At 39.8% G+C, this 19990-nt stretch overlaps 1 protein-coding gene across 1 annotated transcript in view; it reads right to left on the bottom strand.

Moving 5' to 3' along the window:
* lmo1 (LIM domain only 1) overlaps nt 1–19990 on the bottom strand; it is a 41845-nt gene that overhangs the window by 15202 nt on the left and 6653 nt on the right. The window contains exon 2 of the mRNA XM_077564344.1: nt 2202–2415. Coding sequence (XP_077420470.1) covers nt 2202–2415 — 214 coding nt within the window. The remainder of the gene's footprint in view (nt 1–2201; nt 2416–19990) is intronic.

A 19990-nucleotide genomic window follows, 5' to 3' on the forward strand; every position in this document is an offset into this window, starting at 1 on the left:
CTGACTTTTTTTTATATCTCACTATCGGTAGGACGAAAGAGTTGACGAAGGTTCTCTTAACTTTGAATATTAGTGGTGATTTGAAATGACATGCGCAGTTGGAGCATGTTGCTCTAAATCAGAATAACGAACCAATTAAAACCTGTAGTAAGTAGGCTGAGGGTATCAATGAGGGATTGGACAGACAAGTGGGCAGAAGGGGAATTGGTGAATGGGGGAGGAGAGTGCAGCAGAGGGGTTTTTTAGAAGGAGGGGGCGGGTAGCAAGGGCACCGGCATCTCTAAGTCAGCCTCTGGGGGATTCCCTCTCGGATAAGTGGTCCGATCTCATTGGGAATGTGACTTAACGCTCAGGAAATGGTCATGTTTAATTTAACTAGCAGATGGTAGGGGCATCTGAAGCCTGTGTGTGTGCGCATGTGCGTGTGTATGTTGTGGGTGAGACAAAGACATGGTGAAGCAACAAGGCCACCTTGAGGTTTCTCTCAGATCACTTGACATGACATTCATCGCACACTCGTTCATGTAAACAGAAAAAACAACAACAAACAAAAGAAGCGGGACAATGGTTACCAAGACAGCAAACATTAATTTGAGTAGTCATCTGTTTGCTGCGATCATGTCAGCTAAAGAAGAAATGTTCTGGATGGACGCTTTTTTTGCATACAAGAATAATATATGAATCTTACCTAAAAAAATAAAATAAATCTTTCTTGAAAACATTTTGATGGTGTACAGTACTACTACTTGCTTTTAACAAGGAGGATTGACAAGTCTGTTATTGCCATGGTGACCCCAGATCGCTTCTGTATTTTTCAGGTGCAAGTTAGGCGAGCATTTCTGTGACAGAGACTCTCCACGCTTTGCTTTTTAGCCACAGGTACATACAAAATTATGAATATAGTTAAATATTGTAGTAAAACACACTAATTATAAGTAATTTACACACAACTCTGGGGGGCACCAGAGAGTATCAATGCACAATTGCCCCCCCATTTTACTTGCCGGGAAATGTGTTTACATAAACAACAACCTGGTTAATAAATGTTATCTTTTGCTTTGGTCTTTGAAAATGTCGCATACACAGAAGAATAAAGAACAAATTAAAACTAATGGTAAACTAATGAATACACACTCACATGCACGCACACACGCACATGCACATACACATATTCACCCACATACAAAATAAAAATTAATAAAAAAAATATATAAAAAAATAAATAAATAAAAGAGAGAGCAATGATGATGACATGTCAAATCGGTAAAATTACCGAATGAACAATACTGATCTCTCAGGAAAAATAAAAAATTAAAATTAAAATTAAAAAATGAATAAAAGAACGAATGAAAACAATGTAATGTATATATCAGGCCACGAGTTGGTGATGTCACACCTTCACATTCAATAGCATAAGCATGTTTTTTCCAAACTTTTGACGGGTTCTTTAATGTTAAGTAAGACACAGTAGTGATGTAGGAAATGTACCCTTTTTTGGGGGGGAGAAGCATTATACTTAAATGAAAGAGTCGTAATCCTTCACTGTTGTTGTTTCGGGTGTGACAACCAACACTTATCAGGCATACACATTTAGACCCTAATAGGAACATTTCACAAAGTCTGTTCTAAGCTCCAAAACAGCCAAAATAAAATGGTTTGAATGTTGTTTTTTTAATTTAAAAACAATGTCACCGTGAAAGTGTGGTCAAGAAAAATGTGCTACAGACTAAAACACAAGAAATCCATGGCAGGTTGTGACATTGTGAAGTGAAACTAATTTGCTGGGATTTTTGTTTGGCTTTGACCTTGATCTTTTCTGAGTGATTACTTTAGAAAAAGGCAAGACAAATGTCAGAATTTGAAAAACATCCTATTGTTTGAGAAATTGTTTTTGAACTTGTTGTTGTTATTGCTTTTCCAAAAAGGTAATGTGTTTCACAGGAGATGGAATACCATTGTCAAAGAAGTTCAAAAGTAGCTTAAAGTATTAAAAGCCAGTTTCGCATTTTAACTACTCTCTGTTGTTTTGGTCTGAATGGATTCCACAATATATATATATATATAAATGTTCAAAAGGAATGAACGAATGGAGCCTGTGCAAATAAAACATTTGTGATGCTTTCACGTCACGTGTACTGCGTCGTAATGCTGCCTTTCGTGTTTGCGGCGACTGCGGTGAAGTGATTGTGTGTCTTTCTTGCCTCAGGTAGTCCCGACGACACAGGATGAGGTTGGCTTTCGTATAAAGGGTGGAGCCCACCTCCCCAAGGCGGCAGTCACAGCAGGCACATTTCAGACAGTCCTCATGCCAGTATTTGTCCAGGGCCTTGAGAAGGTAGCGGTCTTTAATCTTGCGATTGCAGCCAGCGCACCCCTTCTGTTTCCCTTTGGGCTGGACGGAGAGCATCGGCACACCTGGAGTGATAAGGAGACAAACAGCAAGGCGTGATTTACGGCCGCGGGAACCCGAGTGACTTTTCATGTTCTCTTTTTGATAAGGCGGCCGCTTTCCGTGGGCGTCTAAGCAAGGCCTCTCGCGTGCAGGCGCGCCACACCGCCGACCTGCTTCATATGCATTAAAGGAAACACTCTTCCATGTACAGTAGATAAACACGTGGGTCACATTGGACTACAAACCCCTCACTTGCTCGTTCCACTAAGAACACGCTGTAACACTCGCGTTACATGATCACTTGCGGCAGCGAGGAAGCGCGATACATAATACATCAAATCCGCGATCTATTTTGCTTATTGTGGTACTTACAGCAGGCCATGTAGTGCATTAGTTACCATTTCATCAAGCCCATTTCACTCAACTGTCCAGAGCTGTAAAAGCTCCTCATGGGCTTTGTTTTGTATAGATTAACATTAACCTTTTAAAAAGCCTCTGACCGCAAAACACGCTGCTACCAGACCCCAGCGAGATATGTTATGGCCTAAGTGCCTTTTAGCATACACTCACTCTACTTCACACACACACACACACATACGGGGCTCTCCAGCCTTTACACTTATCTGCGCTCATGTGTCTGCAATGAGCGAGCCCAAAGTTACCCAACTCGCAAATTGGCCCGGTGTCACGCAGGCCCCCTTTAAGTGAGCCTTTTAGCCTCCTAAAGGACAAATAAAGTCCATTTAATAAGTGCACTAAACACTAATAGTCTATGTGTGGCTGACATTTGTGTTTGTACTAAAAGCCCCCCTCAGGCCACTGCTGGTACCGAGGCAGGGGCGCGCAGCTCCCCTCTGCAGCACTAACAGGTCTGCCACAGCTGAGAGCAGCGCACAACAGCTCTTAAGACACTCTCTCACACACTGAGCTATTGATCCATCTAAAAGAACACACAGTGGACGCCACTTGCCACTCTCTTTCAAAACACATCCCCCCCCCCCCCCCCCCCGCCCCCAAAAAATTGAACACCCAGAGGAGGGGGTGGGGGGGTTGAACAGGAGGGTGCTGCCACAATTTGGCATGTACATCTATCCACCTATAAAGGCCGAGACGGGGTACATGGAGTTGTGTGTTTGTGTGTTTTTTGTTGCTTGAGAGATAAGTGAAGGAGAGCAAATGTCTAGTGTTTGTTATTACGTGGCTGGTGTGTTTGATTTTGTCCACGTGCTGTTTGTGCTTGATGCCCAATTGTAAACTCAGCTTCACTTTGCGCGCTGTTTCTCTCTGCTTGTCATGTTTGCCCTTCAAAGAACTGTTTTTGTTTTTTTTTGTTTTTTTTTTGCTCTCTTAAGGGGATGTCTTCCTTGAAAACACAAAGAGCATAAACATGTACAGCAAGGATGAGCCACTTGAAGAAATGTCCTTGGAAAATTCAAGTGTGATTTTCAATTTGTTCATTTTAATTGGAAAACGAGGAAATTTGTCAACAAAGTGTGTTCTTCCACAACATAATTTTTGTTTTTGAAGAGTTCTCTTAGTGGTATTACATATTGACATTTGTTCAACAAAACAAATAGTGTGAAAGGCAAATTTTTCTTAGGCTCCAGGCTAAACACGTCACAATCAAATGCACAAGCCAACTAAAACTAACGCCAGTCTCCAGATTTTTGTTCACAAAAATCAACTTGTTGGCATTCAATTTTGAGCGGATGCATGTGTAGTAACTAGGGATGTTCAATACCACTATTTTCAGACCAATACCAGTATGAGTACTCAACTCTTGAGTAGTCACGATACCGATACCAAGTACTGATATCTCTAGTACTTTTGATACGGTACATACATGTTCCCGAAACAAACAAACAAAGACAGAACATTTTAAACTAACAATTTCTAGTTTGTGATCTTAAAACGGGAAAAGAGGACAAGCGATACTGGTATTGGCCGATACCGATACCTGGTATCCCTAACTTGGCCACTATCTGTAACCTCACTCATTCTCTTATTAGTTTGTTTTATCGCATATGAAGGATTTCAAACATCATTAGCTTTATTTTAATTCAGCAAGAATATTTACCAAATCATTTATGGGCACCAAATTAATTGTGTCTAAATTTTGCTTTCTGCTAGTTGCTGAAAAGCACTCAGTGACACTACATAACCTCCAATCTGAAATCTCTATTGATAAATAAAATTAAACAAATATTTTCCGTGCATTTTAGCCAGCAACTCAAAATAGTCAAATAACTTTCTTTTATTTGCCTTCGTCCGTATCAGAGATGAAATAAATCATCTTATTAGCCACTCGGCTTTATATATAAGTATGTGGTCTGGTGGTGTTAAAACATCTCATTTCTTTATTAGATGTGAAACGTAAAGGCTAATTGGTTTAGCTCTGCAGTGGAATCCATCAATTAGAGTTCGGCCTTTCCTCCATCCAGCCGTCCTCTAAACAGACCCCTTGAAGTTGCCACATTATGATCACACAAACTTGCTATAAATACCAATGTTAGGCGCAAATGAAGCTAAAAAGCTTCAAATTCAAGCCGCAGTGGCTGAGGGCAGACTCTTCTACCTGCATTTCATGGCTTGTTAGGGGAGCTCTCTGCAGGTATGCCAACCATCCTCCTCTGACAGACTTCCACAGAACTACACAGCAGTCATAATGAGGAGAGAGAAAATGACTGTGTGTGTGCGTGCGCGCGCGCACATGCCTCAGAGTCTTTTGAAAAAGAAAACATTTAAGACCCTTGGGGATCACAAAACTCTTTTAATTTGCCTTTCATGACAACTAATTAGGAATTCCATTCAAAATCTTTGCTTTAAATAAGATAACTAATTATACAAAAAGGTCGTTCCTCCACCTCCGGAGAACTACTCCTAATTGGTTGAGACCACCACATTCTCCTGAAACATATCACGTGTGTGTTTTACATCCTGCTTGAAAAGGCCAACGCTTCCAAAGATTAACCTATCTCGGAATGACTGGATTCTGCCTCCGCTGCTTGCCTGCTCGCGTTAAAGCCCTGCTCAACTCATCTATGTAAAACACCAACACTGACTTTAGTCTTCGCAGTCAGTCGCACATTCATTTTGTCTCGCACATGCCCCACTTGGAAATCAGACAATGTACAGTATATACAGTGAACTCTGCTGGCTATTTGCTCATGATTGGGACCAAAAAATATCTGCAATATTTGACGCGCACCTAAAATTTGCAATTAGGGCTGAAAAACTTTGAAAACATTTGTTTACCAACATTGCTGTACCTTTAAAAATACTAGGGTTGGGCGAATACTGATACCAGGTATCGTATCGGGCCGATACCAGGCCAGTTTCATGGTATTCGTACTCGCAACGGAAATCGATACTGACCCCCCCGTTCGTTTCCTGTGTGTCCCTCAAAGACGCTAATTATAGCTCTTACACATACTACATTATAATTGTAGTGAACAGAGAACGTGAAACAGAGCAGCCTTCCAAATTAAAAGCATGGATTTCAAAACAAGATATAATTAAACATCACACACTAAACAGCTTGAGGAATTCTTAACATGGTAGCTATTACTAAATTACTTGAAGCCCTATTGTTTAGCACTTCACTCTGTTCCTTAAAAAGTTTACACCCACATATTTTGATGGGGACTTTTTTTTCTGGCCACTGAATTATATGTTTTCACACCATCTGGCAGTCAGATGTAAATTCAGCGATGTTTTGCCAAGGAAACTGAGTTGTTGTTGTTTTTTTTTGTCCAGCCCAAATAAAAATGTATCATAATAATAATACAAGATAAAGGTAATTTGAGCAAATTATTATTTTAAAAGTATGTATCAAATTGGTGGCCCTTTGCACTAATCAGTAGCCAAGAAGTAGCCCCTGCTTTTGTTGCCACAAAAAAAAACAAAAAAACTTTTTTGCCACATGACAGAAAATCGCAAATACATGATTTTTCCTGCCACAAAAAAACATAGGTTGGATAAAAAAAAAATATCTGTACAAAGGTCAAATGCCAAACCGCCAGTATGTGGAGGTCCACTGTAAAATATTCAAACTGGACTTGGCACATTAATGCCTAAAGATGTCCTTGTGATACAATAGTGACTATTTGTACTAAAAATGCCGGAAAACTATGCGAAAAAGGAGCCACATTAACTGACAATACTCTCTAGAGTTTAGCAAACTCGTTTAACAAATAATAGTGACAAAAAATATTTTATCAAAATATAAAACCTTTACTTTTTTTTAACTTTCTTAAAGCCGAGAGACATTTTCTAACTGCTCAACACACTTGGGTGTCAATTTGGGTAGAACACAACCTCCCCATTGACACCATCCATGCACAGTAAATTCTGTGGAGTAAATTTGACTCTATTTAGAGTAAATTTGACTATTTAGAGTGGGACCAAATAGACTCAGTTTTAGAGTGTTATTTACACTTGGAAGAGAGTAAAATAAAGAATTGAAAAAAAAAAGTCACTCAAGGGTTGAGGGACAAGCTCTCGACTTTCGGCTTGGGAGACTGCCACACTACCACCTGAGCTTTGCCCCTCCTACTGTTTGCTTATATCCAAGAGGCATTGTTTTTGGTCTCGAAGTTACAAAGATGACATGAGCAGTATAGACTACTAACACACAGCAGCACCTGTGTGGCTCAGGTAGTAGGGCATGAGTTTGTTCCTCAACCTTTGAGTGACTTTTATATATATTTTTTCAATTTTTTATTTTACTCTCTTCCAAATGTAACTATTACTTTAAAACTGAGTCTATTTGGTACCATAGTCAAATTTGCTCTACAGAATTCACTGTGTGGGTGAAAAACAGTGTAATAGTCAGGCAACCAGTTAACAGATGGGGAGAAGTGAAATCACCTTTCACTTAATTGTAATCACAAAAGAAAGTGTGTCAGAAAAGTTCCGGGACTTAAAACTTTAAATCGAAAGCTTTTCCTGCTCTTTTCCAGCCTTCTCAGACTTCATGCACTCCTCAAGGGATTCTTCCAGGATCCTTTGCAGCTCCGTCATGACAGACATCTTCAGGTCGTCCACATTTTCAAAGAGAGGAGAGAGGAGGAGAAAAAAATCACACGGAGCCAGGATGGGAGAGTCGGATGGTTGCTGACTGGCTTTGTCATCCTCCGCAAGGAACTATCAGATGCTCAAGGCAAAGTGAACAGGTGTATGTTCATTGGATTGTCTAGCCCACAATGAAGCGGATAACATGTAGTTTGGATTTGAATTTGTTTTTGTGTGACACGTCCTGAAAATGTTCTGGCACCTCGTATGCATCGCCAAATCTCTTTTCATTCTCAAACAGGATACATTTTAGCCGTCCAAGCAGAGCGACACAACTTATCCGTCCTCCGAAGGAATTAAAATTCTATTAGCAGCGTGTGCAAAGGCCTGTCATGGCTCTCTTCTCCCATCCATCCACTTCCTTTAAGATCTTATCTTTCAACAATATGTACTGTAACTTTTTCTTTTCCAAGCAGTCTGTCAGAGCATGTATTTTCCATTACGGCGATAGCATCCCATTTTCTGTCTTACCCTATTTAGACTTTACAGCTATCACCTCATCACAGAACATTTTTTGATATATTTAAGGATTTAAAAGAAAATGCGGAGCACTCAATGGAAAAGAGGAGAAGTAAAATGATCGCGCATGCGTGACAAGACCTGCGTTGGCCCTTTCAACGACTACTGGTGAAATATATTTCTGAATTAGAATGTGGATTTTGTTTTAATTTACATAAAAATTAGGAACGTGCGATACCACTTTCATTCAGACCAGTACAAGTACTCAACTCCTGAGTATGCGCCGATACCAAGATTCAATACCACTAGTACATTTGATACATATGATTCTCCACAAACAATGGCAGATAATTTACAGATAACCTACATATCCTAATGTAGCATCAATTTTCTATTCTTCTCATTTCTAATTCTGACCGTAAAGAGAGTGGCCAATGTTGCGATACCTGGAAATAAAGATGGTATCGTACACGCCCATCCCTATTAAAGATAATGATCACTTGTATTTCATATTAGCACTATTATGGTCACTAGGTCGACGCATTTGAGGTGTCAATTTTAAAATATTTAATGTGCATTACTTTTGTAGCATGGCCAACCAATGGGAGACAAAGCATCACTTAATATGCTGAAATATGCAAATACTTAACATCTTAATGATGACCGGACTGATAAGTAAAATGGCACCGTAATTGCTGAATAATTTACGGTTAATTAGCTTTTTTTTGATGAACTAATCAATCATCTGCAGCTCTCTTTTTGCACGCCTCATTGTGCACAGGGCACAATTGAAAGGAAATGGATGCACACTCCCAATATCCTCCCACACTTGATCCCAGTGGAACATCTGTTCTTTACGTCACTCAGCCTTAATAGCAGAGGGGACACTTGCCTCTGATTGTGTGTTTTGTTAAAGGCCATTTTTGATCAATTAAAAGCCACGATGCGATGCGCCCTCTGCCAGTTCACGGGGAGTTAAAGGATCTTGATGAGACTCGCTTAGCCTTCCTGACACAAGGGGAGGGCGCTGGTCTTTCAAGGAGGTGGAAGCTGGCCCCGGGTGGGCTTTCTCCCAGGGGCCCACAATAATTCCTCGCCGCAGCTGCAGCAAATATAAGCCGCACGACATGGAGATGCTTTGGCAAATTAAATACTGCATGTTACAAAATGGGTGCATGCAGCCGAAACAAAGTGCATTTGTCATCATTATCGTTCACATGTCCGTCCTCAGCGTATATTAGGGTGACCAGTTTTTCAAAATTAACCAGGAACTATTTATATTCTGTATTATTACTATACTATATATGTATTAAGCTAATCACTAGTCAATCTGGTGATCAGTTGTTGTGTTATTACTTTCGCTAAACAAGGCAATGCACTCACCATTATCCAACCTTTTTTGCTTGGTGTTGTGACAAAACAAAAATTAAATACAAAAAAAGAAATACGAATAGAAATAAAAACAAATGTGGTGCAATGCATCAGCACTAATCCGTGGTCGGTTCGGATCAGGCCCCACGATTGGTTGGTGGGTGGGGGGACAACAGCAAAGTGCGCATTCACAGTGGACACCAGACATGTCAGGGAAGCTGAAATATAATCGTTGTAACACACTGCTTGCGCTCAGGCTAACTTCAAAATGAAGCTTGTTTACATTGATGGCAATGCAAATGGTATTGGTATTGGTGACATTTACTTTGAAAGTAGCCTACGTCGTGGCATGATGGCTAGCTTGACTTCCCTTTTAGACGTTCGTAGTTTTGATTGACATTAAAGTTGCGACCGCCGACCAACATCAACACAACGCTATCCGAACTCATATTCAATCGCTAATTTAGGACGCTAAGACACTGCTAATTAATTACGCCGTCATTGTATAATGCGGCAAAAGTCTCCGACGTAAGTGGCTACTGGCTAGCTTGCAGCTAGCTGTTAGCATAACCTACGGGTGCCTTGCAGGTAGATGTAAATGAGTTTGACAGCTGGTAACTGGCTTACTTGAATTCTTTTTCAATATTTTGGACCAAGGCTACTTTGTAACTCACTCTCCATGTTTAAAGGAAGGGAATGTGCCTTAATTACACTTTGAGGTCTTCTCATTATGAAAAAAAATAAAATAAAATAAAAAGATGAATAGAACTTTGTCTTCATTTATTTTATAAAAACACTTTTGCCCATTGAAAAATAAAAATATTTAACTCAAAAATGTAAATCATAGCTATTTAGATTGTAGGAAGTTTAAGCCCTTAGTACCTTGTTATTTTACACATGGACCATGTATAAAATGAGAATGTTTCTGCCTCATATTGCACTTAAAATTGTGTTTCTAAATCCTAAACGGCTGTATTAGACATTTTGAATTATTTTTTATTTAAATTAATGGGAAAAAGCGTTTTACAAAATGATTGAAATGACTAAATCCTAAACGGCTATATTAGACATTTTGAATTGATTTTTATTTTTTTTTATTTAATGGGGAAAACTATTTTACTCAATAAATGACGACAAAATACTATTTATCTTTTTTTTTTTTTGCTGATCCGAAAAACGATCCGATTCGTGGCTCAAATCCGTGATCCGAACCGTGACTTTTGTGATCCGCTGCACCACTAATGTATATATATATATATATATATATATATATATATATATATATATATATATATAATTAAATGTCAATCAATAAATAAAAACGTTCCACTCTCATATTTATTTATTTCGTGCTGCAGACGCTGTCAGCATGAAATCCGTCATGAAATGTTATTCAAATAAGGGGGCGGTCCTAAGTGTCTCAGAACTGAGACCGTCTCAGTTAAACCGAGACATCTGGTAACCCAATCGTAGATGAAACGTCAACCACACATTGATTACCCGACCACCCCCCACAACCCATTTTATATGACGAGTAAACACATTGCAAAATCAAAGTGCCAATATTGTGACTGCCATTCTACAAGGAACGCAGGCTAATTTGAACCTTTTAAGTTTTTGTCCTTGCAGCCAAAGGTACCGTACATCTATGGCGGTACTCAATCAAATCCATCCGCGGACCTGAATATCTGCTCCCAGCGTTAATGGGGAGCTCATGCAGATGTCTTGCCATTGTTCGCATGAATCAGCCCCTTTCAATGGGCTTCTGTCATTGCTGTAATTGAGCCCATGGACACGTTTCTCGACTGCCAAGACAAAAACACGAGACATCTGTTAATAATATCTGCTGCAAAACACATGGCGCTTGAAAGCAGCCTGATGAGTACGTTTACAATGATAAGTCAAATAAAGAGTACTGATTCACCGCGTGATTCATGTTCCCATCCTTGGTTGGGGTGCGTGTGAGCTCCGAGTCAAAGAACAGAAATGCGTGAACTCACGGAGGCAATCACACTGACACACACTATTAAATTAGGCGGTTTCTCACCGAGCCCAAGTCAATATTACATTTCATACTTAGCGTGTTTTTTTCTTTTTTTTTTGCGAACGCAACCCTGTGAGAGCCCTCTATGTTACTGTACGGCGCAGCTACATTTCCAGATGGTGCCGTATGAATGCCGGGGTCTGTGAGGTGATTTCTGGGACTGTATGCATGCTATGATTACAACATAATTAACACCCACAGTAAGTGGGAGCGAGCAGACAGGGCTTGTGCGCATGAGGAGGGGACTGTTCATTAACAAGATGCACTCTCTCAAACTTTGCAGCTTGCTGTGGCTAATAAGCCCCGGTGAAACGGAGCCCAGCCGTCCCTCGCATTGACCCTGGCACTGCCTGGGATAAGGGAAGGTTTTGTCTCCTGGAATAATTGCTCTTTTCACATGTTACAAGTGTCCTGACCCCCACTGTCTGCAGCCACTTTTCCTACCATAATTACTCCTGATCCGCTCCAAATGAGTCAGCCGCATTAGAGCTGCAATAACACTGGCCCGGCTTCAAGCGCGGCATGGGGAGTCTCAGCAGAGCAGCCTGGAACAGGACTGCCTTTTCTCCCGGCCCATGGTCATTTCCATCACGTCAGAGGTGCATTTCTTACACTTGAAGTCAGCACGAAGGCCCTGGGCCCTTTTTCTAAGGCTTACAGGCGGCATTGTTAGCTCCCGGTGTTCACGACACACTGTGGTTTGGCTGCTAACTCCATCCCAATTAACGGAAAAACTTCATTAGCGTGTTTTTTTCCACACTTTTCAGCCCCCTATTATTTTTAATTTATTCACATGGGGTTAATTAAAAGAAATGTATCACAGAGATATGCAACAGCTTTCTAATTAAATTCATTGCGGCTTTTTTTTAACGCGTGAAACTGGCAGTTTCCAAATTATAACAGAAGGGGACTTGTTCCTTGCTCAGTAGAAGGGGAAGATTATGGCTCAGCAAGGTAAACTGTCAGGAAATATGAGTGAGAAAGTGTGAGATGGCACGAGAAGAAGCTGAGGAAGGGAAGAAAGGATGGCAAACATTTACTGTACACATCTCTCGAAACTCTTGAAAGATGGAGGAAGTCAGTCAGTGAAAAAGACAGCTGGAAATTGAGTCCGCATCTTGCAAATCAAGTGTGTTGATTTTGGTTATGAGCTGCGATTTCTGTACCAATTTTGCATGAAGCTGATGAGGTCATCACTAATATACTACACAACACTATATATGAAATGTGGTAGGAAGGTTCCAGGACTGGCGTCATGAGGCATCCAGTGATGCTTTGAGATACAAGTGACCTGAATTTGTCAAAATACGAGCCATTGTTTGCACCATTTTTTCCCCCAGATTGTGCAATTAAAACAATATTGTTTGCTTTAGAGACATTCCTTTAGCTTAACGCTAACAAACTATACAAAACGCTGTGGATTGGTGTCATGTTGTACTTGTTAGAATCCTTTAACCAGGTCACACAGACCAGAAGGCACAGCATAATATTCATTGAAGTGAAGCTGAAAAATGTAACAAAAATGGTTTCATTCATTGTTTTCTAATTAATTAAGTGATTATTTTATGTTTCATTAGGGATCGGTGAGTACCAATAACAGGTATCGGTATTGGGACAGTATCGACTGCATTCTTGTGGCCATTTACGATCAGGAACTAGAAAATAGAAGAATACAAAACTGGCATTATTTGTATGCAATTTTAAGGAAAAATACTATATTGGAATCTATAGGTATTTCTATAAAATTATGTGTCTTTTTTTGGGGGGGGGGGGACTTTTATGTATGTGTATGTAACTTTTAAGTACTAGTGGTATCGGTACTTGGTATCAGGGGTGAGGATGGAATGGATGACTTTCCATTCATTTCAATGGGAAAAGTGTTGAGGCATGAGTGTTTTGAGTTACGAGCGTGCTCACAGAATGAATTAAATGCATATTTCAAGTCAACACTGCATTTGAAAACTACAAAAGAGTAATCATTCTGCCACACCTTCACACACTCATTGAAGGGATCCTGGGATCTGGGATCCTCCGGAGCTCTGTCGTCACAGCCATCAAAATGTCATCTCTTCCAAACGGGCTCCCTTGAAAACCCCCGTGAGCTTTGGAAAGAGCACCAAAAAAAAAGAAAGCGCACAGAGCCAAGTAGGGTAAGAAAGGAGGTTGCTCCAGCACAGAGATGTTCTTCCTGGTCATATCTCAACGCATTGTGAGTAGCAACTCTCACCTCTTGTCGCGCACTGAACAAAGCAAACACCAATCTCTTTGAAGACGTATACAGTATTTTGACTCCAGTCCTGAAACTTTTCTGACACCACCTCATGCACTACAGCATTCACACGCAGAACTCTGCCAAAACATTTTAAAAGTTTAGACCACAATTGACTGGGGCCAAACACTTTTTAGTCTGCATTAAAAATGCATTTAGTGAGGAATTAAATGGATCCTTCGAAAGTTTTGTGTCACTCACGAGGTCGGGAAGTAGTGTTCAAAATCCTCCCCACTTCCCAGCAATTACTGCACACTTATTATTGCCAAGGAAATGCTAGGAGACAGGTGTGTCATTCAGGGTCCTCAATGTGTCAAAAATGGGTTGGGGGGGGAGAAGGAACACCACATCGCAGTGCACAGGGAGGCTCTTTAATCCTGAATAATTCAGATTCCCCACAGGGGGCAGTTATTTAACTGCACGGGCTTCTAATGTCATTGGAACACGTACTTGCACACCTGATGGGGTAAATAATGAGAGTTCGCTTGGGTGAACTTTCAGGAAGATGTTCGTGAAGATAAGGGGGACATCGCATTGGATGGTCGTCAGTCCCCTTCTGAATCACGACCTTGTCTTAAATTTGTACTCAGCCACTGTAACAGTAGGTAACATGAGAGATCCAATACAAAAGTTCTGCTTTTGTGCAGGTAAATGCTTGGCATGGGTAGGGCGAAGTGGTCGGTCGGGGTCTGTGTATTGAAATGAAGAAGAAAAAAACTTTGCGCAGTCATCTACTGCCATGCAATTTTAGCAGAGGTCAACGAGTACCGATATGAGGTATTGGGCTAACACCAGCTTTATTTCAAGGTATCGAGTACTCACAAAGGCTGCCGATAACAGTCACTGGCGCCCTCTTGTGGCCGTTCTACTATCAATGAATAAATGGCATGCATGGCTGACGGAATGTGCTACTACGTGAACCGCATCCATGTCAGTACTCTCATATTCCCATTAAGATGCTATTTTTGTATTAATGTTTCGTGCATTATTAGTGTGTTGTTACCAACATTTATATGTTTATTTGTTAACTTAATTTAGTGGTATGATGACTTTCTCCTTTATACACAGTGCTATACCCACTACTCGTCTACTTTTATGTACTTCTACAGTCCTCCTCACCATTATTAGCACCCAAGGTATATTAAATAATGTGGACTATCTTCTGAAAAAAATGAATCAAGTAAATCATTTTATTTTTTTATAGAAAACTTGTGTTTTATCTTAAAGACCAAATGATTCAAAACAATTTGAAACAATAAACAATGGGCGAAAAAAATAGAAAACTTAAAATGTGCTCTGTCACTGGTATTGGCACACTTTCCTGTAAATTAGTATGGAAACACAATGTGACTCGCCTTTGGTAAATCATAAATTAAATTTCCCTGTTCTAAATTATCTGTGCCCAATTGGCATGAATTAACCAATGAATGATTACCTTACTGATGTTTTAAAAAGCCACCTGTTATCCCTTTTTCCTTTGTGTAAACAAAGGAGCTGTCTGAGGACATCAGAAGTGCGATCATTCCCAAACACAAGACCTCCAAAGGGTATAGAGCCATCTACAAAGATTTTGGTAGCCCTGTTTTAGCAGTGCGTAATGTTATTACGAAGTTTGACGAGCACGGAACTGTCAAGAACCTCCACTGATGTGGGGGGAAATAGAGAAATTGATGACAAAAATCTTCAACAGTTGGTGCGAATGGTGGGAAAAAACAACACGTTAAACATCCAAAGACCTGAAAGCCAACCTGGAACAGTCTGGGATCGTGGTTTCAAGAAGTACCAGACGCCACACACTGAGCCCAAAACAGGGCTTCATGGGTGAAGACCATTCCTGAGACATACTAACAGTTTGTTTACAGACAGCGCAATGAAGCTTCCAAGGAAAAGAACAGCCTCCCTACAGTTCAGCATAGTGGAGGATCCATAATTCTGTGGGGCAGCTTTGCTACATCTGGTATTGGAGGCCTTAATCATATCACAGGAATCATGAAATCTGAGAATTCTCCTCATGTCCTACCAAGACAACTTGGTTTGAGTCAAAGGTCGTGGGTCCTCCAGCAAGACAAAGAACCAAAGCATGCATCCAAAATCACAAAGGAATAGTTAAAAAGGAAAAAAATGTTTTAAAATGGCCAGCATTGACTACTGATCTCAATCCGATTAAAAATCTTTGATATGAGCTGAAAACCTGCAAACATTCAAGAGCTTGAACAATTTGCAAAGGAAGAGTGGGGGGACAATACCAGCGGAGAAGTGCAAGATGCTTAGAGATGGCAACAAGAAACGTTTGGAAGCTGTCATCACTGCCAAAGGGTGTGCAACCAAATATCAAAGACGGGTGCCATTATTGCTGCACATGCTTTGTTTTCTATTTCTTCTTTGGAATTACATTATGTAAATTAAAAAACAATTTCCTTTGGTGAATTACTTTGGACATCCAATTAAAAGGTCTTGATGATATACATTTGGTACATTTCCATTTATTTCTGAAGATATTGTAGAGATCATGCAAAAAATGAAAAGGTGCCAATAACAGTGAGCAGGACTGTATGTACCTATATTAATAATACAAATTCATTTTATTGTATTTTTCCTTTCATCCATTTAATATTTTCTTATTTTGAAACGGTATTTTTCTGCAAATTCAACTCATTTTGAAGAAAGACTCAAATCCAGGGAGTTGTCAGTTTTATTTTGAACTGTTTGAACTCAATTTATTACTAATGCATTCTAAATAAGAGAGAGTTGTTGTGCTTTATTTTATATTGCAAAGTGACAGTTCTGCTTTTTTTTGTCAGAAAAAGACCCTATTAAGGATAATTGGTACAGATAATGGATGATGCATGGTTTATTAAAAAATGTATGTATAAAAAGTATTAGTGGTATCGATTACTCCGGTATCGGCAAGTACTCAAAAGTACTACTTGTACTGGTATCGGTCTGAAAAACAAATCCTGTCATCCTATGGCTGTTTGATGCAAGTTCAGTATCAGATCGACTGCGAATATGCACATGTACTATACCTCATATAGAAGGGAAATAATAGTCCAAATGTATATGCTGTTCTCAGATCAAAACATAATAATACAATGATAGCCAATTGTCTGTATCAAATCAAAAACAATCTCACCAAATTAAATGTGTAAACAAAGAGAGACAAATTTAGAGTAGTGTGTGTTGTGTAGTCATTTGCATACACATTTGTAGTAGCAAATGTAATGTGTTTAAGCGTTGATTAAATCGGCAACTTCAATATCCGAACCCTGGTAGACGAGCTTTAACAGGATCAAAACTTACATCTTAATCACCATTTTTAATTCGATGTTTGAGATTTGATTTAGTGAAGGTCATTCAATGAGAGATTACTTCTCAGCATGTTTGCTTTTATTTGAGCCAAGGCACCCAAGGGTGGTATATTTACCAAGAAGATGGCTGTATGATTTAATAAAAGTAGGGATCCCACAGTGTTCATCACTTTAATTCTCATTAGAAATAAACTTTAAATGAGCTGTCCTTCATTTGAATAAATGAATATGTCATTTTGTTGGTCTAAAGACTGTGACGGAAAGGTCACTTGAAGTTGGAATTTAACTACGAGGATTACAACTGTGGTGTAGTGACACGTTCGCCTGACATGGCGAACAATCCAGGCTGAAGTCGGCTGGGATAGGCTCGAACTCTACACGACCCTCAATAACATACGTAAGTGGTATAGCGGATGGATGGATGGATGGATGGATGGATGGATGGAAAAAAACAATGAGATTCACTGATGTATCCCTGCTAGCAGCACCTACAGGTAGTGGGTAATCAATGTATGCAAATAGACTATTTTATATATATATATATATATATATCGATAGATAGATAATAAAAGTAAGCCCTTTTACGCTGTCTGCTATAGTAGAGACTTTTTCCCCTTTTTTCCCTTGATACTATTCGGTTTCAAAGGCACTGCCATTAAAAGATCATCCCGCCCCACAGTATTTTGGTTTAGGTGGAACTATCACAACTGTGACCGAGGCACCTGTGTAAAAGGGAATACCAGAAAGGCGAGAACGGGGTGTTAAGTTTCACAGTCACCACTCGTCTCTCGCCGTATATTTTGTATGTCACGTCAGATGGCGATGATGTCGTTGTCCACATGTAATTGTCTGATTTTGGGATGCTGTGCCGCTATGTGAATATGAGTCATTCTTAGCTATTAGTGACTTTTCAATTTGATAACTTTTGCAAAAAAATCTAAATATTGAGGATTTTTACTCATTTGCTCCCAAAAAAAGTACAAAAACATTCTATTTTAAATATTGCCATGGTCCCAAAAACATATTTATGTGTTTATGGTTTTTTTTATGCTAGAGCACACAGAAGGCTTTGTTGCAGCCTTTGACCTAAAGAGGTTGCTTAAAGCATATGTGTCAAACTCCGGTCCTGGAGGGCCGCAGTCCTGCAGGTTTTGGATGTTTTCGTTCTCCAACAGTGGTCCAACCAGTGGTTCTCAACCGCGGTCCTCGAGCACCCCTATCCAGCCTGTTATCCATGTCTCCCACGGCCAACACAGGTGTTTCAAATTATCAGCTAAGTAGCGAGCTCTGCATGAAGCCTGATAACGATCTTCAGCTGTGTTTGCTGAAGGACACATGGAGAACAGGCTGGATAAGGGTACTTTAGTGAGATAGACGATAAATGTTTAAGCTTCACTTACTCAATCACCTAAAAAATAATTAGTGTGACTGATTATGCAACCGAATTAGATGAGCAAACGGTAAATTTAAGATACCAGTTAAGATCCTAAAACTTTTTAAAAAGAGAAAGAGATAGGGAATCCTGGTCCTCGAGAGCCACTATCCTGCCTGTTTACCATAACTCCCTCTTCCAACAGCTGACTCAATTGATCAGCTGTGTTGATGCAGAGAGACATGGGCCGTTTTTCAATATCAAGAACACACAGTATGTTCTTGTGACGCAACCAGTCGGGTCTTGTTAAGCCCGGTCTCAAGAACGTAATTCCCAGGCACGAATATATTGCTGGCGTATTTCCGTAATTCATCGCAGTTTTCTCATGTGTCTAGCTTTCAATCAATTTGTACTACTATTTCGATGTTTCAAAATGTGTTTGTACAACATACATGGGTTAAAAACCTTACTTACGTCCTTGTGATTTCGTGAGACGTCATTAGTGGCGCCCCAAGTACCGTTCCAATCGGAATAATAAGACAAGACCACAAGGAATTCCCGGATGTCATTCTTTTTTGCTAGCTTAAACCAAGGATCCATCGGTTGTTGCTTGGTGAAGGATTGGCTGAGAAAATATCCCAAGATGCATTTTCTACTTCAAGGAACGAATGGCAGGGGAGGAGCATCATATTTGTTCCTCTTCTTTCATTTCCGGCAGACTAGGCACGGCATTCCTCCCCTTTTATGAGCGTAAATAATAATAAATGTTTAACGTGTAAAGTACAACTTTATTAAATCTAGCCCTTTTTACATAACTTAGTTTAACAACTGCGATTTACAATATTATATATTAATATATATTAAATATGATTTACTATATATATTCAAAAATAATTTTTATAGCAACTCACATCAGTTTCTTTCCAGAACTTTTTTTTCCCAATCTAATCCTAAATTGGATAAATCCCATGTATAATTTCAAATGATACTTCTTTAATGTATTACTCATAATTATATATCATCTAGTCACGTGGTATACAGTTGCGGCAATGCGTCAGAACCAGGAAGCTCGCAGTAAGAACAACATCCGGGTATTCTGTCCGTTCTTTGCTCGACTTGACTTTTTGCGTACTTGCAATTGGAACAGTACTTGAGCCGCGACTGATGACGTTTCAAGACATCACAAGAACGTAAGTACGGACGAGAATGCATATTGAGAAACGGCCATGGAAAACAGGCATGACAGGCTTCCCTACCACTGGTACACCCACTTCACTGGTAAACTTCACTGAGTCTGGTAACAATAAAAAATAAAATAAACAAAAAATAAACATTATATACAGCAATCTCATTACTATTGCATTTGTGAAACATGAACTAAGAAGTAAGCAGTAAAAAAAACACACCTTGATTTCAACCATCTCAGAGGCGACCATTTTGCCCCTTGCTGTCAACTGAAAATGACATCATAGTTGTTCAGGGCTCAGTTAAATGACCAATCACGGCTCACCTGTTTTCTGAGTTTGGTCATGTGGCGTTTGCAAGCCGTGGTTGGTCGCTACCTGAGCCTGAACTGTGAGATCATTTTCAGTCGACAGCAAGTGACAAAATGGCCGCTCCCATGGATGTCGGGAAAAAAAACAACTGGTGTTTTTTATTGCTTAGTTATTGTCCACAAACGCAACATTAATCAGAATACCAC

Source organism: Vanacampus margaritifer, chromosome 4 (genome assembly GCF_051991255.1).
Source record: "Vanacampus margaritifer isolate UIUO_Vmar chromosome 4, RoL_Vmar_1.0, whole genome shotgun sequence".
NCBI classification, from domain to species: Eukaryota; Metazoa; Chordata; class Actinopteri; order Syngnathiformes; family Syngnathidae; genus Vanacampus; species Vanacampus margaritifer.